At 37.1% G+C, this 27971-nt stretch overlaps 2 protein-coding genes across 8 annotated transcripts in view; one reads left to right on the top strand and one right to left on the bottom strand.

Annotated features, from left to right (window-relative positions):
• The window catches only part of Carf (calcium responsive transcription factor), a 172732-nt gene extending 172599 nt beyond the window's left edge, over window positions 1–133 (bottom strand). For all 6 annotated transcript variants that reach the window (XR_015449103.1, XR_015449101.1, XR_015449097.1 and 3 more), the window contains exon 1: window positions 3–133. The gene's annotated coding sequence lies outside the window, so the exon portion shown is untranslated. The remainder of the gene's footprint in view (window positions 1–2) is intronic.
• On the top strand, window positions 3–27928 carry Wdr12 (WD repeat domain 12). Of its 2 annotated transcripts, none has more exons than XM_004851193.4 (14): window positions 3–188; window positions 749–867; window positions 3621–3715; window positions 7631–7725; window positions 9596–9702; window positions 11019–11134; window positions 11919–12073; window positions 16324–16369; window positions 18575–18660; window positions 22297–22437; window positions 22547–22652; window positions 22773–22905; window positions 24481–24553; window positions 26378–27928. In XM_004851193.4, the coding sequence occupies exons 2-14, from the start codon at window positions 827–829 to the stop codon at window positions 26453–26455; spliced, it is 1272 nt and encodes a 423-aa protein (XP_004851250.1). In that variant the 5' UTR covers window positions 3–188; window positions 749–826; the 3' UTR covers window positions 26456–27928. The 2 variants fall into 2 exon arrangements, with proteins under 2 accessions (XP_004851250.1, XP_021119264.1); XM_021263605.2 differs by lacking the exon at window positions 3–188 and adding an exon at window positions 421–609.
• Window positions 27929–27971: the final 43 nt, after the last annotated feature.

Here is a 27971-nt window from a genome sequence, read left to right on the forward strand (position 1 = left end):
ACCTCGTCTTGGCTCCGAGGCCCCGCCATGGAGACCAGCACAATGCGCAGGCGCAGCTCTCTCAGCTGTTCAGCGCAGTCCCATGAGGTCAGACCCCTACCGGCCACCGTCTCTCGTTTTCCTTTCGATTTTTCTGCTTTTCATATTTCCGCCTCTGCTCTTCGGAATTCTAAAACCTGGAACTAGAGGTGAGAATCCGGGAATGGGGCCGAATCTTGTCTGAGTCAGGTTCTGGTTGGGAATAGCCATAAAAAGGGAAGTCGGGGAAGGCTTTAGTGAAGGCTGAAGGCAGATGAAATTTAATAAAGAGCTGGCTGAGGATTTAATGCAAAGAGCACTTGAACGTGCGTAGCAAGAAAGACTGCATTTCCCAGTGGTAATAGCGTTTGAGACGCGCTGCTTTCTGGACTTTGTAGGAGCTGCAGTTGAAGACGACCCTCCATCGACAGCATTTTTTATTTATTTGTTTTAGACAGATTTGAGTTGGGCCTTTCTGTATCTTTCTAATCAACCCCAGGCCAAACGTATGGAAGAAATCCAAACGAGAATACGGGGATACGCTGCTTGCAAGACTGCTCTGCTCATCGATGACTCCTGATCTAGGAATAGGTAGTTGATGTTCACGGCCTAGCCCGTGTGTCAGGCAACCTCGTGATACCTCTGCTCTGAGTCCCAGCCTGGGAAGCCAGATTCGTTTGCAGCTTTCGCTTACCTGTGGATACTGATCTTGAGCTATCTCTTTTTGTAGTCTGAAGAGACAAGAACCCTGTTTTCTGAGTACTAACTTAAACGTTTTGGGGCGCAAGACTTGGGTGTACTCCCCGCCATGGCTCAACTCCAGACACGCTTCTACACGGACAACAAGAAGTAAGTGAGCGTCCCAGCCTTCTGTCCTTTTTCCCCTCTCTGGGACCTTATCTGGGGACCCCTCTGTTGTGACCTTGTGGTTCCGTGGTTGTCTTTGCTGACAGCTTCATGCCCCCGCCCCATTTATGGCTGACTCCTCTCTTGAGCCACTCTTGCTCTTTTCAGCCGTGCATTGGGAGGGTTTCTCAGGGACCTCTCGCCCGCACTCCGACAGCACCCATCACCTCTCTTCTGCCCAGTTTCCTGGGCACCATATAATTAGGTTTGTGTGTGGAGGAAACTTAAGAAGACCTTCGAGTTTGCTTTCAGACTGATACTATGTGAGCAATTCGAACAGTGAACAATAGGCCATGTCCTTACAGGCCCCGTCTGCTAGTGGTGGTGTTCATGGTTTCTGAAAGCACAGGTTCGTTTTCTTAAGTAGGTGATAGAAGATGCTTTTCTAAACCAGGCTAGTAAATGGATCTCCAAATAGACGTTTGGTGGGAATTTTTTTTTTTTTTTTCGTACCGGGGATCGAACTCGGGTCCTTAGGCTTGCGCAGCAGGCGGCGAAACCAGTGAGCTAAATCCCCGGTAGTACTGGATTTTGATGAAAACGTGAAGTTAATTCAGTTACAGGTTTGAATGTGTATGTGTGTGCTAAAATTTTTGCGATAATTGATGATTGACCTGAAGTTGGAAAAAATATATCACTGTATTTTAATCCCATAAAGAAAAGGGTAAGCGTATGTGTATGGGTGTGTGTTTAGGTTCTCCAAAAGTAACAAGGCTTAGAAATTTAAGTTTCTTGCTTCTTTTCAATTAATGTTTTGATCAGTAAAATGGGATGTTATACACAAATATGTATATAATTGACATATACTGTGGTGGTGGTAGTGGTGGTGTGTGAGTGTGTGTATGTGAAAGAGAGTTATGCTGCTTTGCCCCTCACATTTTTGTTTTTAATTGTTACTGGGGATCGAACTCGGGTCCTTGCACTTGCAAGGCAAGCACTGGAACCGCTAAGCTAAATCCCCGACCCCATGCCCCTCACATTTTATTGATCAAAGTATTAAATTAAAAAAAGAAGCAAAAATTTTAATTTCTAGGTTTTATTACCTTTTGGAGAACTAAAATAACTACTTACTTCGGGGGGGTATGATAAATATACAACCATTATTATTCAAAGTGTAGTTTGAGAACCAGCAGCATTATATTAGCAGTTTTGCAAACATCACCATAGTCAATTTTAAAACATTTTTTGTCACCCTTTAGGGCCCCCCATCCATTTAATAACCTAGCCCTAGGCAATCACTTATTATCCATCTCTGTAGATGTGTCTATTCTGGACATTTTGTATTCATTAAATTATATATAGTCTTTTGTGACTTGCTTCTTTCACTTACTATTGTATTTTTACGGTTCATCCATGTAGTAGTTTGGCTTAGTACTTAATTCTTTTTTATGGACAAATAATATTCAACTGTGTGGCTATACTGCATTTTCCTTTTGGTGTCCAATTATTAGACATTTAGGTTGTTCCTTCCCCTTTTCGCCATTATGAATAGAAATTATGTGAATATTAGTGTACAAGTTTTTGTGTGAACATGTTTTCATTTCTCTTTGGCACATACCTTAAAAGACCTTCCCCGGTCAGATGGTATTATCTGTCATTTTTATAATAGCCACCCTAATGGGTCTGAAGTGATGTTTCATTGTGGTTTGATTTGCCTGTCTTTGTTGACTTAAGATGAGCATCTTAAGTGCCTGATGGTCATTTTTGCATATTCAAATCCTTTGCCCATTTAAAAAATTTGATTTTTTATTACTGAGTTGTAAGCTTCCTATTCTAGATACAAGTTTCCTTATCAGATGTATGATTTGCAAATATTTTCTCACACTCTCGGAGTTGAGTCTCCTAATCTGCCTCCTGTGTTCCTCTAATAGGCTCCATTGCACAGCCAAACTTTGGATGATGTTACTCCTTAATTTGGATTGCTTGTCTACAGAAAGAAGTACAAACTATTTCACACATCACAATACATAAATTGCTCTTTGCAGATCTCTTTAGCTTCATCTTTGATCACTGCCTAAAAGCAAAAACTGCACTTTCTGGAAAAGCTATTGTTTTGCTGTTCTCCTTGCTTTCTCACATCCCCTTTTCCTGTCTAACTCTCCCTTACCTGGCAAAAATCACTTTTCTAGATGTGGTTTAAGATTGATCTTTAAGCCGGGCATTTAGCTCAGTGGTTCGTGCACCTGCCTTGAAAGCACAAGGTCTGGAGTTCGATCCCTGGTACCAAAAAAAAAAAAAAAGATTAATTTAAAGATCAATCTTTTTTTTTTGGTACCAGAGATTGAACTCAGGACCTGGCACTGGAACCACTGAGCTAAATCTCCGGCCCTAAATTGATCTTTTTGCCGGGTGTGGTGGTGCATGCCTGTAATCCCAACACTTGGGAGGCTGAGGCAGGAGGATCACTGTGAGTTTAGGCCAGCCTAAAATAAACTACATAGTGAGACCGTCTCAAAAGGAAAAAAAAATGACCTATCGCTTCCTCTTCTCTCTTTGTATATACATATCATTTAAGACATTATTCTTACATAGCTTCATTGCATTTGAGAAGAGATACTTCTTAATTCATTTTGTTTACTCCATGTAGCAAAATATCTGACGTGGTTAGTACCCAATAAATGTTTGTTGAATGAATAAATACACACTTGTTAAAATATCTTTAGATTTGATCTTGACGTATCATTTCCTTTTTATAGATATGCAGTAGATGATGTTCCCTTCTCAATCCCTGCCACCTCTGAAATTGCTGACCTTAGTAACATCATCAATAAATTACTGGAGGCCAAAAATGGTGGGTATATATGTTCTGAGAAGTTACAAGAAGGCACAGAACCACTAACCACACTAAAATACATTTTTTTGCAGTCAATATATGAATTTGATATCAGTGAAATTTGTAAATTATAACATATTCTGAAAGAGGTGTTCAAAAAATATTTCTATTTAATCTGCTTTTTAAGTCATAATGCAGTTAAAGAGGTCGTAATTTAGGAATAAAGATTTTAGTATACTAATTGTGATATTAGTGGTAATATAGATACTGTGATTGTGGCGTGAAAGGCTGGGTCATATAGGCATAAAACAAGCATCTTGGTGCTTAGTCCCTACTTGTTAGTGAAACAGGAGGCAAAATATCAGTGTCTGAATTTAAATATTATTTTAAGTAATAACAAAATGCTAGTGTTGATACTGATATTTCATTTTTTATGTTCAGAATTCATAAAGTAATGGATATAGCAAAAATTTGTAAACAAGAATGTCAAGTAAAAAACATAAAAGAAAAAAATGAACTATTATATGTATAATATAGGCTCTTTGCCTATAAATATGAACAATATACATAAAAATACAGATGAAGGGTTGGGGATTTAGCTCAGCGGCACTGTGCCTGCCTCGCAAGTGCAAGGTCCTGAGTTTGATCCCCAGGACTGCAAAAAAAAAAACCCAAAAAACAAACAAACAAACAAAATACAGATGAACAGTACTCATAAATTGATAATAGTTGAAGTTGGGTAAGTACATGAAAATATTATTCTCCGTATTTGTATATTTGAAATTTTTTATAATATTGGTTTTTTGGTATGGGGGATCGAACTCAGGACCTTGCACTTGTGAGGCCAGTGCGGTGCCATTGAGCTAAATCCCAGACCCTTATAATAAAGTTTTTAAAAAACAAATGAAACAGGGCCGAGGATTTAGCTCAGTAGTTTCGCTGCCTGCTGCGCAAGCGCAAGGACCGGAGTTCGATCCCTGGTACCAAAAAAAACAACAACAACAACAAAAAACAAATGAAACATTAGATAAAACAGAAAAAATTTAAACATGAAAAATGAAAATAACAAAAAATGCGACCTCTGAAAACAAAGTTTGTTAAATTTGAGATGATGTTTTTGAACTTTTTTTTCTTCGGGTTTTTCAGAGACAAAGCCTTACTGTGTAGTTTAGGCTGGCCTTGAACTCACTGTGCAGCTCAGGCTGGCCTGTAACTTGCAGCAACCCTCTTGCCTCAGCCTCTGAGTGCTAGGATTACAGGCATACACCACCCCACCTGTGGGAACCCTCCCCCCCTTTTTTTTGTTTTGTTCTGGTGTGTGTTTTGGGGGGTGGGGACCGGGGATCGAACTCAGGACCTTGAGCTTCCAAGGCAGGCAGCAGTTGTTTTTTTTTTTAACTTGTGGGATGAGGAGCCCTCAGGGCCTATGATCTGTTTCTAGCTAGCAAGTTGCAGCTGCTCCCCCAGTTGCAGTTCTTGATTCAAAAATAATCACTGAACATTTCACTGCAATTGGTCCTTGTCTTTAGTAGAGATAATTGATACAAAGTTGCCTTTATGCATTTTTCTGAAATTATAGACTAAATACTTGTCATTTTGTGTAAAGAACTGAATCATATACTTGAGTTAAAGATGCAGTTGATTCAGACTTAAGATATTTTTAAAGAAACCAAATAAATGTTGAGGGAATTCTTTTAGGAGTATAGCTAATACATGTAGAAGGAATAATAAAATTAGACTAGTATATTACCATTTGCCAACTCCAAGTCAAACAATGAATATAAATAATGATTATCAGTAGCTGCTACAATCATTAAATAGGTTAATGACTAATAGGTTCAATAAAGTCTTTCTTTTTTTTGGTACTGGGGATCGAACTTGGGACCTTGCGCATGCGAGGCAGGTGGCTGAACAACTGAGCTAAATCCCCGGCCCAAGGTGTATTTTTTGGAGGGGAGGAGAGTACTGGGGATCGAACTCTGGTCCTTGCGCTTGCAGGGCAGGCAGTGAAACCACTGAGCTAAATCCCAGCCCTGGTTAATGACTAATAGGGATCATGGTAGATGGGATCAGTCTGACATCAATTGAGCACACAGGTAGGTCTTAACATTTTATTTAATTATTTATTATTTTGAGACAAGGTCTCACTAAGTTGCAAGTTGCACAGGCTGGGAACAAATTTATAATCCTTCCTTGGCCTCCCAGAATGCCGGGATTACAGGCATATGCCAACAAGCATGGATCTTAAATGTTTTAAAAAGAGACACAATTAGATATATGCATCCTGATATATAGGAAATACAGAGTATTGCCTGTGAAGTTTCTTGCCCAAAAAAATGAAATCTGAAATCTTATTAAGCATTAATGTGACTAGTTTATAGGGTGTATAAATAATAAGGAACATGTTAAAAGACACCCTGGAAGCTTGGTGTAAGAGACAGTCTAACTAAATCACTAAATTGTTCAGGTTAGGCTTGCAATCTTCCTGCCTCAACCTTCTAGAGTGCTGTGATTAAAAGCATGTGCCATTACACCAAGCTTCCATGATTTCAGATTTCAGGGGTGGGGGCTGGGGTTGTAGTTCCATGCAAAGGCCTTAGATTCAATTCCTGGTACTCCTCTCCCCAAAAAACAACAGGCTGGAAGTGTGACTACCCAAGCCCAAAATGTAGAAAATATTATAAGACATATGACCCACTTTCTTCAAGAATACATGGCAAGGAAAAAAAGGAGGGGGACTGTTAATGATTAAAAGAAACATATTAACCAAATACAATGTATGGACTTTGGATGGTGATTTTATTTTCCTTTCTTGTGTGTGGTACCAGAGATCAAACTCGGGACCTTTCGCTTGCAAGGCAGGCAGCAGAACCACTGAGCTAAATCCCCGGCCCTGGATGGTGATTTTAAAAAGTCTACTCTAGGGCTGGGGATTGAGCTCAGTGGTGCTGCCGCCGGCCTCGCAAGCGCAATGTCCCAAGTTTGATCCCTGTACCAAAAAAGAAAAGAAAAAGCCTACTCTAAAACAAATGACATGTAATTGAGTAATTGATATTAGAATAATTTTTTAAATTTTCTAACACTGTGACTAATTTTTTTTAGTCTTTAAATTTTAGAGATATATTAAGATACAAAAAAATGATAAAATTATACTAAAAAATGATACAATTTCTGAGGTTTGCTTTAGAATAAACCAGCAGGGGAATGGGAAAAAATATTAATGATTGCTCATGAGTTGGTTGGGTTAAAATGAGTTGATGGTGATTCGTTGTTATTCCTACTTTTATATGTTTGGGATTTTCCATAAAACAAAAAGTTTTTTAAAAATTAAAATAGGAGGGCCTGGGATTTAGCTCAGTGGTTCTGCTGCCTGCCATGCAAGCGCAAGGATCTGAGTTCGATCCCTGGTACCAAAAAAAATTAAAATAGGAGCCAGACACATGTGTAATCTCAGCACTCAAAGTCTGAGGCAGGAAGATTGTAAGTTGGAAACCAGCCTGGGCTATATAATGAGAACCTGTCTCAAAAAACAAACAAAAATAAAACAAAATAGGGCCAGTGATGTCGCTTAGTGGTAGAGCATGTGGATAGCAAGCACAAGGCTGTGTTCAATCCTAGTACCAAAAAAAATGTTACATTAGCAACAATACATTTATATTAACAGGGCTGGGGATTTAGCTCAGTGGTTCCGCCACCTGCCTCGCAAGTGCAAGGACCAGAGTTCGATCCCCGGTACCAAAAAAAAAAAAAAAATCGTATCATTTATATTAACAGAACAACATATTTCTGTTCTGAAAAAAAAAATCACTTAGTATACTGCAGTGCATTTTTCTCATATGCCAAGAGAAATTCTAGGGAAACATTTCAAGAGTTCTTCTATGTCTATGCCAATAACATTTCACCAGAGTGATAGTACTTTTACTGTTTCTTTAGAGTTCCACAAGTATGTGGAGTTTGATTTCCTTATCAAAGGCCAGTTTCTACGAATGCCCTTGGCCAAGCATATGGAACTGGAGAACATCTCAACAGTAAGTTCATGACTATCTTCTGTATTTTCAATTATCAATTATCATTGTCACAGGAAGTAAATACCTTATGTAATCAACCTGAATCTATCTTTAGCAACCAACATTTTCTTTAATATATACAATTTATTTAATAAATTAATGTCATTCAAAATACAGTGCTGGAACATTATGCAGTTGAACATGCTAGTAATGTTTGTCACGAAGCACCTGTGCTTAGGTTAGACTGGCGGCGCCCCACTACTGCTATTGGTTCCTGGAATTAATGCCAGAGCAGCGCTATTATCTGCTCATCTGCACAGCTAATTCTGGAAATTCCTGAGCAGTTCATCTTCCTAATCCTACCCCCAACACACACACACACATAAGGTTAAAAAAAAACACACCCTGACAGCTAACAGATACCTATACACAATCACTCTACAGTAATGCATGTTATTGAATTAGATGTATAACCTGGTTAACCCACACTCTACGTCTTTTAAGATGAAGAACTACATCAGCAGCAGGTAGTTATATGCATGAGCCAATAGCAACCAACATTTTTTGATTATAATTTTTTCCTAGAAATTTGAACTTCAGTTTTATATATTCAATTTTTAAATCTCTCTTAGAGTATTTTATTCAAGAAAATACAGGTGAATTAACACATTCTTCATATTTTTGAAAGAATGTGTAAGAAAGAGAATACCAAATATATGTATACTGCTTGACAGGAGGAAAAAATAATTGTGTACATATAAAAACTAGGGGCTAGATTATTGTGATTTATTTTGATTCTTCCTCTAATTTTCAAACTTTCCTTAATACTGCTCTTATAATTAAAAATATAATTTACAAGCTAGGCATGGTGGCGCACATCAGTATTCCCAATATTTAGGAGGCTGAGATAGGTGGGTCGTTGTGAGTTCAAGGCCAGCCTGAACTACATAGCAAGACCCTGTCTCAAACAAACAAACAAACGTATATATGTGTATGTATATACTTTACAAGCCAAGTAGAGCACATGTGTATAATTCCAGGCTGAGGCAGGAGGATCAATCACAAATTTGAACTCAGCCTGGGCAGTGTTTCTGAGATTTGCTCTCAAATAAACCAACATTATTTTAAGTTTAAAATAAACTTAATGAGACCATCTCCCAAAATCAAAATTAAAAAACGGCTGGAGGGGCCGGGAATTTAGCTCAGTGGTTCTGTCGCCTGCCTTGCAAGTACAAGGACCTGAGTTTGATCCCCAGTACCAAAAATAAAACCAGCTAGAGAATGTAGCTCAATGCAGAGTCATTGAGTTCAGTCCCCAGTAAGGGAGGGGCAAGTATGGAGAGAGAAAAAATTGCGATAAAATATACACAACATAAAATTTACCATTTTTAAGTAAACAATTCGGTGCCATGAAATACATCACAGTATTGTATAACAGTTACCACTACCCATTTCCAGAACTGTTGCATTATCCTAAACAGAAGTTCTGTACCCACCAAACAATATGCTTTTATGATTTTTTAAAAATTTTAGTTTCCTTATATTTTCCCCACACTTTTTTTTTTTTTTTGGTACTGGGCATCGAACTTGGCATCTTGAGCTTGCGAGGCAGGCAGTGGAACCACTGAGCTAAATCCCTGCCCCCCCACACACACTTTTAGCATAAATTTTCCAAGGCTGTCATTATTCTTCATATTATTCTTAGCATACTGTTAGACCAAATAAAGTTTGTGACTTTTTGAATGGTTCCAAATTTTCTGGATAATGAAGGGGACTTATATGAAGAAGATATATTAAATTGGGGTACGATTGCAGATACAATGCTTTATCTTCATAGTAATATTTTTAAAATGTACCACCTGATCGGCTTCTGGTTTCTTTCTCTGATTAGGAAGAAGTTGTGGAACTAGAATATGTGGAGAAGTACACTGCCCCCCAGCCAGAGCAATGCATGTTCCATGATGACTGGATCAGCTCAATTAAAGGGGCAGAGGAATGGTACTCCCAGATGAATGTTCTGTTTTCTTCCTCACCTCTTCAGTCTTTTAAAATCTACTATGTGAATATTTTTCTCTGAATCCTGTTCTTTGTAAAAGTAATTTTGCTATATATGGATCAGTGATCAAGCCAAACAGAATGATCTTTGCATTCATTATATTACAAAAGAAAACAAGTAATGGGCATGGTGTTGTATGGCTGTAGTCCTAGCTGCTCAAGAGGCTAAGGGAGGAGGATTGCAAGTTCAAGGCCAGTCTGGGAAACATAACAAGACCCTGTCTTATAATACATAAAAATGGCTGGTGTGTAGGTCAGTGCAAAGGTCCTGGGTTCAAAATAGATTTCCTGTTTCAAGATATTGTAGTAACATTTGTATTCTATCTAAGTCAAGTGTTTTAAAGCATTTAATTTATTTGGTTTGTATAGTTAGTTGAATATATAGTTTATTTCACAGAGGAAAAATAACTTTTATAGCCAGGTCTCCTGGCCTCCTACTATGAAGATGTAGATCATACTATTTTAGGGCTAAAATGGTCAGACCAGAAATCAAGTAAGAAGGTATGAATATCTCAGACCAAATCCCTGCTGGCCTTACTTGTACAAAAACACCTCGAATGAATTAGAAGAGGACCTTCTTTCAAAGAGTGAGTCTCTAGTTATTACACAAAGTTATGTTTTTACTTTTATGGTTTTACTTTAAATGGTTTTACTGTTTTTTAAAATTCTTTTTTTTTTTTTGGTACCAAGGATTGAACTCGGAACCTTCTGCTTTCGAGGCAGGCGGCAGAACCACCAAGCTAAATCCCCGGCTTAAAATTTTCTTCTGTTGTTTTCTGGTGTTGGGGATCAAACTGAGGGCCTCGTGCATGCTGCACACCCAGCCCTGTTTTTCTCCTGGTTTTCATTGTTAATTACAAAGGACTGTTAGGCTTTATAAGCAATTTGCATAGCTTTCCTGAGATGTGTAGTTGATCCAAAAGTAAAAGTTAAATCTAGGGATTGTCAGTTGTTATTTTTAGTAGTTTGGGAAAACTCAAGTATTATATTGAATCTAGTCTGATATATTTTGAAATCTTGATCTTCAAATGAAAAAAAGAGTTTAAAAGTATAGTCTCGTGATGCCTCCACCTGCCCCGCAAGCGCAAGGACCTGAGTTCAATCCCTGGTACCAAAAACACCAAAACAACAAAACAACAAAAAAAAGTATAGTTTCCAAGGTTTTCATTGTGATTGTCATAGAAACACAATTGATTTTGGGGACTTGAAAAAGTCCTTTTTGTGTTTCATAGGGTTTCTTTTTTTTTCTTTCATCCTAGGATCTTGACTGGTTCTTATGATAAGACATCTCAGATCTGGTCCTTGGAAGGAACATCAATAATGACAATTGTGGGGCATGCAGACGTTGTAAAAGACGTGGCCTGGGTGAAAAAAGGTAGGACTCTTTGCTTAAACCAAGAAGAATCCTAGGTAGGGATTTGGAAATACATAAGCCATTTCCAAATGCAGGAGGAGAATGGGGAGTGGGTAAAAAGTGGCTCATGCCTCAGTTATTGTGAGGTCTTTCAAAAGTAAGAGTTTTCAAGAAGAAAAGGATCATGTTTTAAAAATCTATAAATTGGGCTGGGGATTTAGCTCAATGGCACTGTGCCTGCCTCGCAAACACAAGGTCCTGAGTTTGATCCCCAGTACCAAAAAAAAAAAAAAAAAAAAATCTATAGATTGATGGAAATGAACCTTTACTAAAATTATATGATACTGTATACATTTTCATATTTATTAAGTTAAATGCATATATTCTTTTTGTTGTTTTTTTGGATTTGTTTTTCTTTTTTGAAATAGTACGTGGGCCGAGGATTTAGCTCAGTGGTTTCGCCGCCTGCTGCGCAAGCGCAAGGACCCAAGTTTGATCCCCAGTACCAAAAAAAAAAAGAAATAGTATGTCATTCAGGCTGGCCTTGAACTTGCTGTGTAAGCCCAGGCTGTCCTGGAACCCTGTAGTAATCCTCCTGCCTTAGATGGTAGTGCTAAAATTACAGGCATGTGCCACAATGTATCTTCTATGTTAGAAGGAATTTTCCTTTATACCTGTAGCTTTTTTATAAAAGCAGATCATATGAGCTCTTTTATTTTTTTAGCACCTGAAAAAAGTTTGAATTCTTTAGTGTAAATTTACACTTTTGAACTAATTTGTTTTTTCTTCGCACATTCTTTCCCAGACAGTTTGTCTTGTTTACTTTTGAGTGCCTCTATGGATCAGACTATTCTCCTATGGGAGTGGAGTGTAGAGAGAAACAAAGTAAAAGCTCTGCATTGCTGTAGAGGCCATGCTGGAAGTGTGGATTCTATAGCAGTTGATAGCTCTGGAACTAAAGTAAGTAGTATGTTAATTTAGAATTTAAGCATCTTACTGAAACTTCCTTCTGTGGTTGGGGATTTAGCTCAGTTGTTCCGTCACCTTTCTCACAAGGTCCAGAGTCCCCGGTACCAAAAAAAAGAAAAAAGAAAAACAAAACTTCCTTCTATGTATAGTCCTATGGCTGTCCTACTTTAAAAACAACCAGTACCTAGAGAATATGACTTCAAATCCAAAGTAAACAGTCTACTCATACAATAAGAGATATAAAGATTTAACTTTCAGAGTCTAGGTCTCTGACTCAGAACTTTATATAAATTGCAAAAAAATTTTTTTTCCATTGTTTATTGGTACATTTTAGGTATAAAATACAGTTACATTCATCATTGGGATCTTGTTCCTTTACATGACGTATCTTGGTTCTTATTTTTTTACCCATTCCCCTGCCCTCCCTTCACCCCCTCCACCCTTCCCTATTTACAAGGACTTTGTTTCCTTTTTTTTCCTTTCCTCATATTTTTTCTTTTCCCATCTTTCCTTTCCCTACCCATCCCACTTCCCCTACTCCTTTAGACCTTTTCTTCCTATTATATAGTATCAATTATACATTTTTAAAATTACAATATCAAGATTTAGAGGACATTACCACAGATTTTACAGAATTTAAAAGGATGTAGAAAGCATATTGCAGAAATCTTTTTTGAAATAAGTTTGACAACTTCTGTGAAGTGCCTTGGAAGACAAGTTAATGAAACTGACTCTGGAAGAAATATAAAATTTGAATAACACCTATTAAAGTATATTCCTACCTTAAAAACCTACCTATATGACAACAGCAGGCTCATATACATTTTAACTGATAAATTATATCAAACATTTAAAGCACAAAAAAGGAACACATCTCCCCTCATTTTAGGAAATCGACATTATGCTAATACTACAACTGGATAAAAGAAAAGTACGAACATAAATAAAAATTTGTTTAACAAAACAAACTATTAGAAGTCAGATCTGGCAGTATATAGTAAGTGGTTTTATTATAGGAATGGCAGTGTTGCCATCATTTTAACAAAGGAAAGGAAAAAGCCAAATGATCCTATCAGTAGTTGCAGAAAAAGTATTGGACTAAATTCTACAGCTGTTCATGGTAAAAGCTATCAGGAGACTAGTAGGACAGAACTTTCTCAACAGATTAAAGATAAGTACTCCATACTTCCAGCAAAAACGCCTTATGTGAATGGAGAAGATACAATGCTTTCTCCCTAAGGTGGGGAACCAAGGGCAGATATGCCTACTCTTCACCTGTCCATTAAACTTTGAAACATAGGCCCAAACAGTCTGGCAATAAAAAGAAACAAATAGCATAGGATGGGTAAGGTAGAAGTAAAATCTTTATATGTAGATGAAATGATCATCTACAGAGAAAAATACTAAAATTTCTAAGAGCCCCTAGAACTTGTACTTGAATTTAGCAGGATTAGAAAACACAAGGTATATATAAAAATTCAGGTCTGTGTATACTTGCTATAAATGAAGAATAGGATATTGAAATTTAATTGATTTTTTTTTTTTTTTTGGTAGTGGGGATTGAATTCCGAACCTTGCGCTTTTGAGGCCAGCATTGGAACCACTGAGCTAAATCCCTGGCCCTGGATATTGAAATTTAAAAGTTATGTAGGAGTAGAAAGGACCTGGAAAAGTAAAAAGAAAAAAAAAATAACAGTGTTGGAAGACATTTATTACCTAATTTTAAAAGACTTCTTCTAAAGCTACAGTAATAAGGCAGTGTTCCATAAGGAAAGACATATAGATCAATGGAATAAAACAGAATCTAGAAATAGAACCACACATATATGGTTCACTGATTTTTGAAAGATTATTTAACATTAACATTTTGTAGAACATAAACTCAAGAGGAGAGGAAAAGATGTTTTCAACAAATGGTACTAGAACACCTGGTATCCGTATGTAAAAGATTAACCTCAACCCTTCATTTCCATACATAAAAATAACTTGCTCATTCTGCTGCATAAACTTTCAATGGAGTTTTTAATCTCCTAGAAATCTGTTTGCATCTGTTTTATAGATTCCATTTTTTCCTATGTTGGGATTCCATCATGTTCCTCAGCTCCTTTATTTATCTGTGTCCACTCTAGATTTATTAATCATGTCTTGCACTATGGGCACAATCTCTGCTGTTATCTGACAAATTATTTCTGATTTCATTTTTTCCAGATCCTCTTTTGTTGCCAGTTCAGGGAGTCCTGGTGGTTGAGTATCCGATTGTTCCATCTCATTTCCCTTTGGGGTTGCTTTAGGTGATCTGGAAGTCTGTTTTTGAGGCTTGTTTACATATCTTCTCATTTCAGCGGATGCAGCCTGCTGTGTCTTTGTTGAGGCAACTTTTTGCTCACCTAGTGGTCTTCAATTCTCAGTAAGCCACAGAGCTGCCTTTTCTGCTCACCAGTACACTAATTCCTGGGTTCAGAAAGGTGGCCTTCTGGAGCTGACCTGTTGTCTGAGTGGGCTTCTGGCTGGGGCCGGTGCACATTTGGGATGGTATCTAGGTGTGCCACTGGCTAGGGCCCCTATGTAGCTGTTGTCTGGGAGGGCCTTTGGTTAGGGGCTGTGCACCCCAGTTCCTGTTGTGTGAGTAAGCTTTTGGCTAGAGTCTCGCATACTTACTGATGGTATTGGGGCAAACCTCTGGCTGTTGCTTGTGTGCCTGTGCAGCTCTTTTCTAGGGAGGCCCTTGGCTTGGGCAGGTGTGCCCTGGCCTCTGGAGTCAGGGCAGAGCCCTGGCTGGAATCTGCTTGCAGCCATGCTGCTCTGTTCCACTCTGCTGCTCCCCCAACTAAGGTGGTCTGGTGTGTCTTTATTGCAGAGATTTTCTTCACTTTTCCGGTGGGCTTTAATTTTCATCAAGGGGCCTCAGAGAGGCCCTCTTTTGGTTGTTCACTTCTACTCTGTCTTTTCAAGCTCAGAACAATGTCCTTTATGACCCCTGCAACTGTGGTGTGGATCTAGATAATGGCTCGGCACAGCCGGTGGGGGGCCGGTGTCCTGGCCCCCACGCAGCTCACCTCCTCAGCACTCTAGTGCGGTGTTGCGGAGGCCTGAGAGGCTCTCACCTCAGCGCTCTGGGGAGATGGTGTGGCGGCCTGAGAGGCTCACCTCCTAGGCCCTCCGGGGCGGTGGTACAGCAGCTCAAGAGGCTCACCTCCTAAATTGCAAAATTTTAAAGAACTCAAGTGAACAAGGAATTTCTTTTTTAACCTTCTTAAATCATAGTGACATAATTTTTAACCTATCAACCACTCTAACCATTGTCATTAGTTTAAAGTGGTTATGCAACCACCTGAGTTTTAGCATACATTAAGGCTAATATTAGTAGGTTTATTTTACTATCGGTGTGATCTATTCTTTATGAGGACAAAATAGTAAAAGTTAAAAGGACACAGACCTGAGGGAAAGTACGGTATTGACTTGTGAGGGTTTACAAACAGTCTTACAGTTTGAAAGTTCCCTAAGCCATACAGAAGTATTCTGAATTTAAGTGTTTCCTCAGTAGTTCTTTGCCAGTGGGAATAATAGCACATTTGATATATTTAATATTTCATATTTATCCAAGAAGTGTTTATTTAAGTGAATTAACTACATCTTTTGGCTATAAGAGGCAAAAACTCATCTTGAACTTGCTTAAAATTAGGAGAAAATTTAATTGGGTGTGATATCCAACGAAACAACCACATCATGCAAACAGTGATGATACATCTAGGCCTCTGGGACCAGTGGAATGTGGCCAGTATACCCTCACTCTCTCTTATCTCCCAAAATCAGCTTTATTCTCTCTCCTCAAACTGTACTTTTCCACATGGCGATAGACCTAAACTTCAATATTTCCCAGGTTTTACATCCTATACTATCTGTTCCTGGAAAAGGATTAACTTCAATTCTCTGGAACACAGATCTTGTTTTTAAAGGTTCTGAATGAGGAAAAGACCTGGTACAGTATAGGTCAGTTTGCCCACCCTGATCTAACCAACTATAGCCAGGGCACAGGGCAACACAAGCATAGCAGCTTCCTCAGCTACCATGGAGATTAAGGGTAGTAGGAAGCTGGGCAGATGATACCGTGGTAATAAATACTTTCTGAGCCAATGCACAGAGACTAAGCAAGCAAGGTCTTAAAATCAAATAGAAGAAAAAAGAGGCAAGTAATGTAAGTTATATTACATATGTTTTTCTTTTCATACGTATCTGTTTAGTTTTGCAGTGGCTCCTGGGATAAGATGCTAAAGATCTGGTCTGCAGGTAAGTTAAATATTTCTTTGATTTATTAGTGATGTTTCAAGAATTTCAGTCGAAAGTATTTTTGTTTGTTTGGTTTTTGAGACTTGGTCTTGGTATGTAGCTTAGGCTGGCCTTGAACTACGTAGCCCAGGCTGGTCTTGAACTCGCAGCAATCCTCCTGCCTCAGCCTCCCAAGTGCTGGGATTACAGGTGTGCGCCACCATGCCTGGTGATGAGATTATTTTAAACCCACATTTTGCCATATAAAAACACCAGCTTTTTAAGGACATGCATAAAAGTACAACATATGGTGATAAATTAGTATTTTTATGCGTTTTTTGTTTTGTTTTTTGTTTTTTTTGTTTTTGGTACCGGGGATCAAACTCGGGTCCTTGGCGCTTGCGCAGCTGGTGGCAAAACCACTGAGCTAAATCCCCAGCCCTTTTATGAGTTTTTTTAAACCTCTTTTATTTACTGGACAAGGTCACTGAATTGCTGCAAGTATACTACCTTACTTCTCAGAGCTCTGTTATTCAGGAACCTGGAAATAAATATCTTTTGAATAATTTTGACTCATTTTTAGTCATTTAAAGATTATTTTGAGTCATTTTACTGTTAGATGGATTTTTCAGTCTGGTTTACTGCTTAAAAACTAGTCGGTGGCACATGCCTGTAATCCCAGCACCTGGGAGGCTGAAGCACAAGGATCACTGTGAGTTTGAGGTTAGCCTGGGCTACATAGTTCAGGGGCAGCCTGGACTACATAGTGAGACCTTGTCTCAAAAAAAAGCGTATAATAAAAACTAAGGGCCAGGGATTTAGCTCAGTGGTTCCGTCACCTGCCCTGCAAGCACAAGGACCTGAGTTTGATCCCCAGTACCAAAAATAAATAAATAAATAAAATTTTTTTAAAAACCTAGTTTTTCAATGCAGTTTTACCAGAGTTAATAGCCTTATACTTTAAAAGTACAGATTAAAGGGAACAATTGAGAGAGGAAATAGGAAGAAAGACTCTTAAAAGAAAATGCCTTGATATTAGTAAGAGACACTGATGGGAAGAAAAGGGGGAAAAAACCCCACAATATTTAAACTTTAAAACACAGTAGTGAGAGCTGTTTATTGCACAAGTAAACAGACTAGAATATCTCCGTTACTTCTGAAAGATTTGCAGTATTACAGTGTAATGTCCTGCAAGCAGTTTACAAATGAATAGAGAAGGATGAAGAAAAGTTTAACTAGTTTTGAATACTTATGTGTCAGATGACAGAAAACATAATCCATTTTAGTAGATTTTACAGAAATTATTAGAGCAAATACTTTTGAGGAAGAAAGTAGTTTAGAAAATTTGCTTTTCTGTAGATTTTTTTTAATGCTTGATAAAGTAGATATATGTGATTAGCTATTACTTTTAAGGGGTTTATAATCTAGTTAGGAAGTCAGATTAATGTTGGTAAAAGTTACAAAGCATTAAAATCTGCAGTTTCCAGTTGGGATTTGCTACCTAACCAAATGCTGCATGACAAAGATTTTTAAAAATAGAATAACTGTGGGGCTTGGAGTGTGGCTCAGTGGTAGAGCACTTGCTCAACTCACAGGAGGCCCTGTATTTAATCTTCAGTACCACAGAAACAAAACAAAATAACTTAGGAAGGCTTTTCTTTGGTAGAAAATGAAACAGCCAAGGGGACTAAATATGTTTGAGTATCTCCTTTTAACATGTTTACCTTATTACCTCCTATATTAACATAAATGCAATCTGGTCATAACTCCCAGAGTAAGCAGTTTTTTCATGGCTGTGGTAAAGTGATCCATATTCACAATGATCATCTCAAAGACTTAGCCAGATTTCAAACTAGTTAGGTTTAGTTTTTTTATTTTTTGCTTTTTTGTTTTTGAAGATTGGTAATCTAGGTATTGTTTTTTTATATACAACTTTCTATTAACTACCCAGAAAAACTGTATATTAAAAATACAGAGGGCCAGAGATTTAGCTCAGTGGCATCGCCACCTGCCTTGCAAGTGCAAGGTCCTGAGTTCGATCCCCAGTACCAAAAATAATGCAGAAAATTCTTTCAAAAAGTTTGCATTTAATAGTCACTTTTTTTTGATACCAGGGATCAAACTCAGGATCTTGCGCTAGCGAGGCAGGCACAGTGCCACTCAGCTAAATCCCTGGCCCTATTCACTGTGTTTTTAAAGTATCAAGTCTAATTCTTTTTGATGCAGTCCCAACAGATGAAGAAGATGAAATGGAGGAATCCACAAATCGACCAAGAAAGAAACAGAAAACAGAGCAGTTAGGACTAACAAGGGTAGGTATTAATGAGAACTGACTGTTCTTAGCTTAGGTCTGCGTTGATGAATATATGGGAATTTAATATAGTTCTCTGTCCCTATAAATTCTTTTACCAGAATGTCACATAAATGAAATGACACAGTATATAGTCCTTTGCATTAGCCTTTTCACTTGGCATAAAGTATTTGAGCTTCATCCATGTTGTTAAGACTGTAAGTTGCTGGTCCCTGTTAAATGCTGAGTGGCATTCTAGTGTATGCGTATACCGCAGTTGGTTTAATAATTCACAAGTTGAAGAATACCTAGGTTGTTTACAGTGTGACAGTTATGAATAAAACTGCTATCAAAATTGATGTTCAGGTTTTTGTGTGAACCTGTTTTCCTTTCTCTTGGATTACTACCTAAGAATGTGATAGCCTATTCATAGATATTTTCCTATTGTTTCTACTTTGTTGTTTTCTATCCTAGAGGCTTCTGATTACCTTTCATTTGCTGGCCAATTTGGCTGTCGTTTATTTTTGCACCATAGAGAGTTAAGAATGTTTTTTACATTGTTAAGGGGTTGTAGAACAAAAATATGCGAGAGAAACTACCTGTGGCCTGCAAAGGCTGAAGTATTTACTTGTTGGCTCTTTATTGAAAGAGTTTGCTCCCTAATCTAGCATAACCACCCTCTGTAACAGATGAGCTGGTATTAGAGGAGATTAAATATAACAGTTACAGGGCCGGGGATTTAACTCAGTGGTTCCAGTGCCTGCCTCGAAAGTGCAAGGTCCCGAGTTCGATCCCAGGTACCAAAAAAACCCAAAAATATAGTTACAGGGGATAGGGATTTAGCTCAGTGGTGCCACTGCCTGCTTTGCAAGTACAAGGTCTTGAGTTCAATCCTCAGTACCCAAGAAATAAATAAAACAGTTACAAAAGTAGACTGTCTTCTTTCTGGAATTCTTGTCTTCTCTGTCGCGTTCCTTGTATTTAAGATGAGCACTGTGCCCAGTTTGGGGCTTTTAATTTGAGAAAGACATTAGAGATTCTGGAATATTAATAAGTGAACTTGGACATTATTTAAAGGTTAAATACCTGGGTGTGGTGGTATATGCCTGTAATCCCAGCACTTGGGAGGCTGAGGCAGGGGTCTTGCCATGAGTTCAAGGCCAGTCTGAGCTACATAGTGAGTTCAAGGCCAGTGTGAATACATAGTGAGACTTTTTCTTTTTGCTGTTTTTACATTAGGAAATTTTTATTTAACAGTTAAGTATTCATTTGAATCAGGAATACATGCATGGTAGAAAATTCAAAATATTTTAGAAAGGGTATATGATAAAAAGCAAATTTTTCTTCTATCTCTATCTTCTAGTTTCTCCTCTTGTTCTTAAGGCATTGCACTTAAATTTCTTGTGTATCATTACAGAAACTGTTTGAGCATACATAAACATATTTATAGATATCCTTTTTTACCTAAATGACAGCATACTTCCCCTTACTTTTATACAATTAAATAATGAAGCTTGGAGAATCTTGCATGCTACTGATTCATTCTTTTAATGTACTCTACTATCCAATGGTACAGAAGTCTAATAATTTACATAGTCCTATATTGAAGTTTTTTCATACATATTATTATTTGAAGCAATTCTGCAATGACTATTCTTCTACTATTGACATGTAGATATTTTGATGTGGCCAAAACAAACAAACAAAGAAGGAAGGAAGGAAGGAAAGAAAGAAAGAAAGAAAGAAAGAAAGAAAGAAAGAAAGAAAGAAAAGAAAAGAAAAGAAAGAAAGGAAAGAAAGGAAAATCATGTTTAACTGTTTAACACTTGATCTTAGCCAAAAGGCCGAGAAGCAGTTTTAACTGTTTAACTTTTAGGGTTAAGTTTTTAAATTGTTAAGTAATTTGTAAATGGTATGTTTTTTTCTTTCCTTTCTTTTTTGGTTTGTTTTTTTTTAATTTTTATTTTTATTAAATTCTTTTATTGGTACATTGTAGGTATACAACACAATTACATTTCTCATTGGGAATTGTACCTTTACATAATGCATCTTGGTTCTTATTTTTTCCCCATTCCTAGCCCTCCCTTCACCCCCTCTACCCTTCCCTATTTACAAAGACTTTATTTCCATTTTTTCCATTTCTCATCATTTTTCCTTTCCCTTCTTTCCTTTCCCCTGCCCCTCCCACTACCCCTACCCCTTTGGACCTTTTCTTCCTATTTTGCATTATTGATTATTCATTCTAATCATTGGTACATTTTAGGTATACAATATAATGACATTCATCATTGGAAATTTGCACCTTTACATAGTCTCCCTTGGTTCTTATTTTTCACCCTTGCCCAGCCCTCCCTTCAACCCCTCCATTCCTCCCTATTTACAAAGATTTTGTTCCTATTTTTCCATTTTCTCATATTAATCCCATTCCCTTCTATCCTTTCCCCTAGCCCTCCCACTTCCTTCCCCTTTGCCCCTTTTCTTCCTATTTCACATTACCTGTTATACATTTTAGTCCTTATTTACACTTTCAGTTTCTCACACCAGAGAAACTATTCGGTATTTATACATGTGTGTCCTATTTATTTCACTTAAGAGTATTGCCTCAGTGTGCATCCACTTAGCTATACATAGTGAGACTTTGTCTCAGAAAAAAAAAATTTAAATAATAGGACTTAAAGATGGTGAGGAAATGGAAGGATGAAAATAGCATATTGAGATTAATTTACCTGGAAGAGTCTTATAGAAATTGACAGCACCTTGACTCAAACCTAGATCTGTTTAACCCCAAAGCTTTTTCTTCTGAGAAACAGATTCACTAGTAACTGATCCCAAGCGAGGACTCTCACTACCTGAAGGATGGTAAAGATCAAAACTGCCAGCATCAGGAATAGGAGTTCAAATGCTTCTATCCACTACATCCTGGGCTGCAATTTTACTGATTGCCTCAGTGAGACTTAACACATTAACATATAACCAGTTATAGGAAGTAGAATTATCACTTACAGAGGAGCATCAAGAGAGCCAACAGAAGCCTAGGATCCATTGTAAGGTGGTTTTCTAAAGCTCAAGAAAACTGCCCACAGTGGATGGAATCTTGACTGTGTGTGTGCACCTTGTATGACAGCAGAAGGTTTCCAAAAAACAGCCCTGGGTTTTATGTCTTGGGTCATGGGACTCACTGGGTAACATTTTGAAGGGCATCCTGTTTCTCCCGGGGCCCGGGAACAGAACCAGGCTGTTCTGGTCAGGCCTTCCATATCTCAGGATGTTGCATTCCTAACATTCTACAGTTATTCTGAGAACTACAAGCAAGAAGAAGAGTCAGCCTAAGGTCATATAAGGACTATTCAGTCCTAACCTTTCAATCATTGGGAGAGTTAGTGTTAACATTAATACTCCTCAAAATGAAAAATAGAAGAGATAAGGAAGCATCAGAATGTAGTGGAAAGATGAGACATTTTGGAATAAAATGTGGAACAAGTTATCTTGCTCAGCTTCAAGTATATCCATCTTAGAGGATTGTTGTAAAGGAGAAAGGCAGCAAAATATCAAAATGAAAACACTTGGCAAAATATCTGACGTGGGCTTTGGAAGTTAGTAACTACTATTATTGTTTTAATTACTTTGAAATGAAAATGCTTTCCTCTTTTATTTCTAGACTCCCATGATGACCCTCTCAGGCCACACTGAAGCAATTTCCTCAGTACTGTGGTCAGATGCTGAAGAAATCTGCAGTGCTTCTTGGGATCACACAATTAGAATATGGGATGTTGAGTCTGGCAGTCTTAAGTCAACTTTGGTAAGACTTAATTTCAGTGTTCCTGGTAACTTTGCTCTTTTAAGTGATAAACTTCTAAAAATGGCTGCTGTTAGTCCTGTGTTAAATGTTATTTCCTTTTCTTTTTCAGACAGGTAATAAAGTGTTTAATTGTATTTCCTATTCTCCACTCTGTAAACGTTTAGCATCTGGCAGCACAGATAGGCATATCAGACTGTGGGATCCTCGAACTAAAGGTGAGTTGTATAATCATATTTGTATTTGGGGGATATAAAATTTTTTTCTACAAATATTTTGTTAGGCTTATTTTGCTTACTTTCCTAAAATTTAGAAATTGTTTTTTTTGTTTTGTTCAGATGGTTCTTTGGTGTCGCTATCTCTCACCTCACATACAGGCTGGGTTACATCAGTAAAGTGGTCTCCAACCCATGAACAACAACTGATTTCAGGCTCTTTAGATAACGTTGTGAAGCTGTGGGATACAAGAAGGTAAATTCTAGTTATACTCTATGAAATAAAGATATCAATTAGTGTTATGTACAAAACATGAAATGATTATCCAGACTCAGATGGGTAAAAAAAGTTTGATTATACTTGATAAATATGGTTATTCCAGAAAAGGCAGGATCAAAGGATACTGTTGTTTTTTAGCATCCTGAAAACACCTAATTCCATGTTACTTTATCTTTTACCAAATAAATAGAAAATTATTTAAAAGTCCACGCTTTTTAAAATCCAGCTTTCTGATTTTGTTAGAAGACAGGAGAATTTAGAAAGATCATCCTGATCTTTCTATAAATTATATATTAATAGATTAAATTTAAAAATTATTTTAAAAGATATTAAAGGAGTCTTTCTTACAGGCTTAGTGCTGTGATACGTATATATAGAATGCCTAAATAAAATGTATACTCTTTGTATATCATTACAAAAGGAATGTGTTAACGTACTTGTTTGTGTATTGCTGTTGTTTTTGACCTTCAATTTGGCTTCTAGGAGCCTTATACTACCCTATGATACATGATGTTAATATTTAGGAGGTATATGTATTTTAATTGACATTTTATATAGCAACTAATATATAGTTCCTGATAATAGTATTAAGTACTATGAAAAAAATAAAACAAGGTAAAGGGACACATCTTTGGGGAAGGTCTCTCTGAAAATATTTTAGTAGTGAATTATATTATGTGAAGGTATTAGCCACACATGGCATGACAGAGGGAACAACAAATAAAATGGGAAGAATTTTGGCATAGTGGCAAAATAGCAAGAAGGCCACTGTTGATAGAGTAATCAAGGGAGAACATGGCAGGACATGAGGCAGGTAGTGGTTAGTACCTGACGACTGTGGTGGTGAGTTTGGGCTTTCTTATAAGGGTGATGGGAAGGCTTTGCAGGGTTTTGAACAGGGGAACGAGCAGAACCAGAGGCTATTGTATTCTAGACATAGGTAGTGGTGGCATTAGAGATGAGTGGCAGTTTTTATTCTTAGGGATTAAGTGTGGAGACAGGAACGATGGATAATGTCCTCATTTTATGACTGAACAATTGGGTAATTGGTGATGCCACTTATTATGATGAGAAGAGTAGATAAACAGGTTTGGAAGGTAAAATCAAGAGCTTTGATTTTGTCATTTTAAATTTCTAGTGCCCCTATAGCTGTAAGGCAGTTGGATATACATATCAAGCTCAAGGGAGAAGTTTGGGCTGAGAATGTAAGTTTAGGAGTTGTAAGTTTATGTGAGAATGTAAGTTTACGGCTGGAGAGAGGTTACGTAAAGCTGTGCTTTGGGGGTAAAAGAAGTGAGGGAAGTATGAAAACGGGCCTAATTATGAATAAATTTTTATAATTAACATTTTTTCTGTGTATATTATAATAAATATCTGTAGTCTACAAATGACATAGGAAAAACAGGTGAAGTGAGCAGTCCTCAGAATGTTCGGATGAAATGGTTATTGGGACAAAGATGATAAATGTACAGTTTTCAGAAAAGTATAAGTGATTATTCATATGTGTAATACTGTGAATACATATAACATGTTGCTATTTTCATCTTTTAGTTGTAAAGCTCCACTCTATGATCTGGCTGCTCATGAAGACAAAGTTCTAAGTGTAGACTGGACAGACACGGGGGTAAGAATCTTAGTTTTTTGGTGAAAAGGCAAATATATTATGAGAATAAATCTGGTATTTGTGTTTATAAAGGCATTAGTTTCAAGATATCTACTTTGTATAATTCTGTTTACTACAATAAAACCACCTCATTCAAAAAAGAATCAAATCTGTTCTCTAGTAATAGTAGTAAAACAGTTTTTTCTTGAAAATGTCTTAAGCATTTTAAGTCTATAAACTGACTACTTCAGATTAATCAAAGTAATTCCCAGTTAGAACATCTTTTATAATAAATACAGATTATAAAATGTGTTTAAGCTGGGCATGATAGCATATACTTGTAATCCCAGCACTCTGTGGGAGACTGAGGCAAGAAGATCGAAAGTTTGAACCCAACCAGGGCATCATAGTGAAAACCTTTCTTAAAACAAATAGGAGGGGGCTGGGGATTTAGCTCAGTGGTTCCATCACCTGCCTTGCAAGCACAAGGTCTCGGGTTCGATCCCCGGTACCAAAAAAAAACCAAATAGGAAAAGCTGAAGGATGTAGTTTAGTGCAAAGGCCTTAGGTTTAATCCCCAGTACTGCAAAAAGAAACAGTGTTTAAATTGGGTGATTGTGGTACATGTCTATAATCTTAGCACTCAGGAAGCTGAGGTAGGAGAATCTTGAATTTGAGCCAGCATGGGCTACATAGCACTTTTGAGGCCAGCCTGAACTATGTAGCAATACTCTGTCTGGAAAAATCAAAAACAAAATTAGTTTAAAGAATTACAATTTAATTCTTAAAAAATGTATATAGATAAGCTTTTATGGCCTAAGAACTCTTTCCACATACAAGTTCTTGGGTTACTTGAATAATTTGCAATGTACATTGTCTGCAAACAGTTAACACGCTATCCTTTAAAAACTTGATTTTCTTAGGTAAAACTATATTACTTTCCAATTATTTTATTACATCTTAGCAGATGCTTCATAGAAAGCACAATAGCATACTGTGCCTCAAATTCAAATGATCACTTTTATTTTTATTTATTTATTTATTTATTTTTGGTACTGGGGATCGAACTCAGGACCTTCCACTTGTGAGGCAGGTGGCGGCACCACTGAGCTAAACCCTTGGCCCTATTTGTTTTAATGTATTCTGTCATAATATAAGTTGAGTGTCCCTTATCTGAAATGCTTAGGAGCAGAAGCATTTTGGATTTTGGATTTTTTTTCAGAGTTTTCAATGTTTGCATATACATGAAATATCTTGAAGATGGGATGCAAGTCTAAACATGAAATTCCTCTTTTAAAATGTTTTTATTAGTATACATTGTGATACATATTAATTATAGCCATTTTGGGGAATTGATACATATGTATATTGAATCTTTTCTTTTTTCATGTACATGCTATATGCACAACCCAAAGGAGATCTTATACGATATTTTTAGTGTTCTTACATTGTGACTGTGACCCATCTCATGAGGTCTCGTATCATTTTCCACTTGTGGCATCATTTGGCCTTCAGAAGGTTTTGGATTTTAGAGCATTTTGATTTGTGGGTTTTGCTTGTTTTGTTTTGGTGCTGGTGATTAAACCCAGGGCCCTCAAGTGCTGAGCATGTGCTCTACTACTAAGCTACATCCTTAGCCCAGACTGCAGATTTTTGGGTCAGGAATACTCAACCTGATGGAAGTGAAACTTACTGGAATTTGTCCCTTTAAGTACTAACTTTCAGTGCTAGTTACCTATCCATCTATAATTCCTTTTGTAATCATCAGTATTTAATTAGGTTTAGCTATTATATGAAATAATTATATTTACTTACATTTTTATATATTTTTTTCTCTTTGTACAGTTACTTCTGAGTGGAGGAGCAGACAATAAATTATACTCCTACAGATACTCACCTACCACTTCCCATGTCGGGGCATGAAAGTGAATGATAATTTAATTATGGAGACTCTTCCCATAAATAAAATTGGTAGAGAAGTATCAGATTATTTATACAGATGCAAAAAAGTCTTTTAAAGCTTACATAATATTTTCATCCTTGATAATAGCTAACATCACTATCTTTGTCTTCTTTGTGTTTACAAAACATGGTATATGGTCTGCATTCTCTACCTATAAAAACTCTTGAAATTATACTGTTTTATAATTTCTCTTTAAAGGCTGTGGTTTGAATTAAGATGTGCTTTTGTTGTTTTTTTTTGGAACTGGGGATCGAACTCGGGTCCTTCTGCTTGCAGGGAAGGAGGTGGAACCACTGAGCTAAATCCCCGGCCCAATGTGCTTTTGAAATACCATGAAAGAATGTATTATAAATACAGTAATCAGTTGTCCAGATTTTTCTGTTTGAGAAATTTGGGTTTTTCCATTAGCTGTTTTTTTTAAAGCATCTTGAAAAGACGAATAAAAACTATAAAAGAAAAAAATTAGAACTCAAAATTCCTTTTGGTAAAATAATGCTTAATGATAAGACTTTATAGGCATTCGGAACATTAAAAGATGTTGCCAATTTATTAAGTCATTGAAAGCTGGGCAAGGTGGTGCACACCTGTAATCCCAGCTACTCAAGGCTGAGGCAGGAGGATCACAAGTTCAAGGGTAGCTTGGGCAACTTAATGAGAGCCTGTCTCAAAATTTTATTTGTTTTTTGAGACAGGGTCTCATTATGTAGTCTAGTCTGGCCTCAAACTCATGGCAATCCTCCTGCCTCAGCCTCCTATGTGCTGGGATTACAAGCATGTGCCACCATGCCTGGCATTCAAAGTAAAATTTCGAAAAAGCATGCATGAGGCCCTGAGTTCATATGTCAGATCTATTAGAAAAATGTGTACAAATTTCATGATAACTAGGAATTTTGTCTCTAACCTATCATCATGGGTATATAAGAATAAATTTTTTAGACAAAGCCTGTCAATATTAAACAGGCTACAAATTTAACATTAGCATTTGTTTTTATGGTTATGTTGTAAATATCTTTTTAAAATATGACTTCCATCTTTAATGGATCAGTATTCCTCAAGCAAAGGTCTTACATCTTTATATGGGAAATAAATTTGGTCTTATCACTGTACTGTAATACATTGTACTATATATCTCAAATGATGCTCCTACCACAGAAGTCTGGGAAACAACAGCTATGTCTGATTGCAGTTGACAACTAAATTAACAGTGGATTGAACCAGTTAGGATTTTAATTCTCTTGTATGTAGAAGTCCAGATGCAGTTCATGCCTGAAATAGTGGACTTTTTTTCTGCCTCCTTTAAGGACATAGGCTCCCTTCAACCCTAGGATATGGTCCTCATTTTCCCATAACCAAGAGCTAGAGCTCTGGTTATCAAAACATTTCTTCAAATGTATTTTAATGCCAAAAATTTGAATAAAAGTAGCTAAAATTCACAGGCTTTGTTTTTCTCATTTTGTGCTGACTAGTAAATTTCAT

The sequence above is a fragment of the Heterocephalus glaber genome, unplaced genomic scaffold (genome assembly GCF_053883595.1).
Source record: "Heterocephalus glaber isolate CG9 unplaced genomic scaffold, H.glaber_assembly_v1.0 deba00000621, whole genome shotgun sequence".
Taxonomy (NCBI): Eukaryota; Metazoa; Chordata; class Mammalia; order Rodentia; family Bathyergidae; genus Heterocephalus; species Heterocephalus glaber.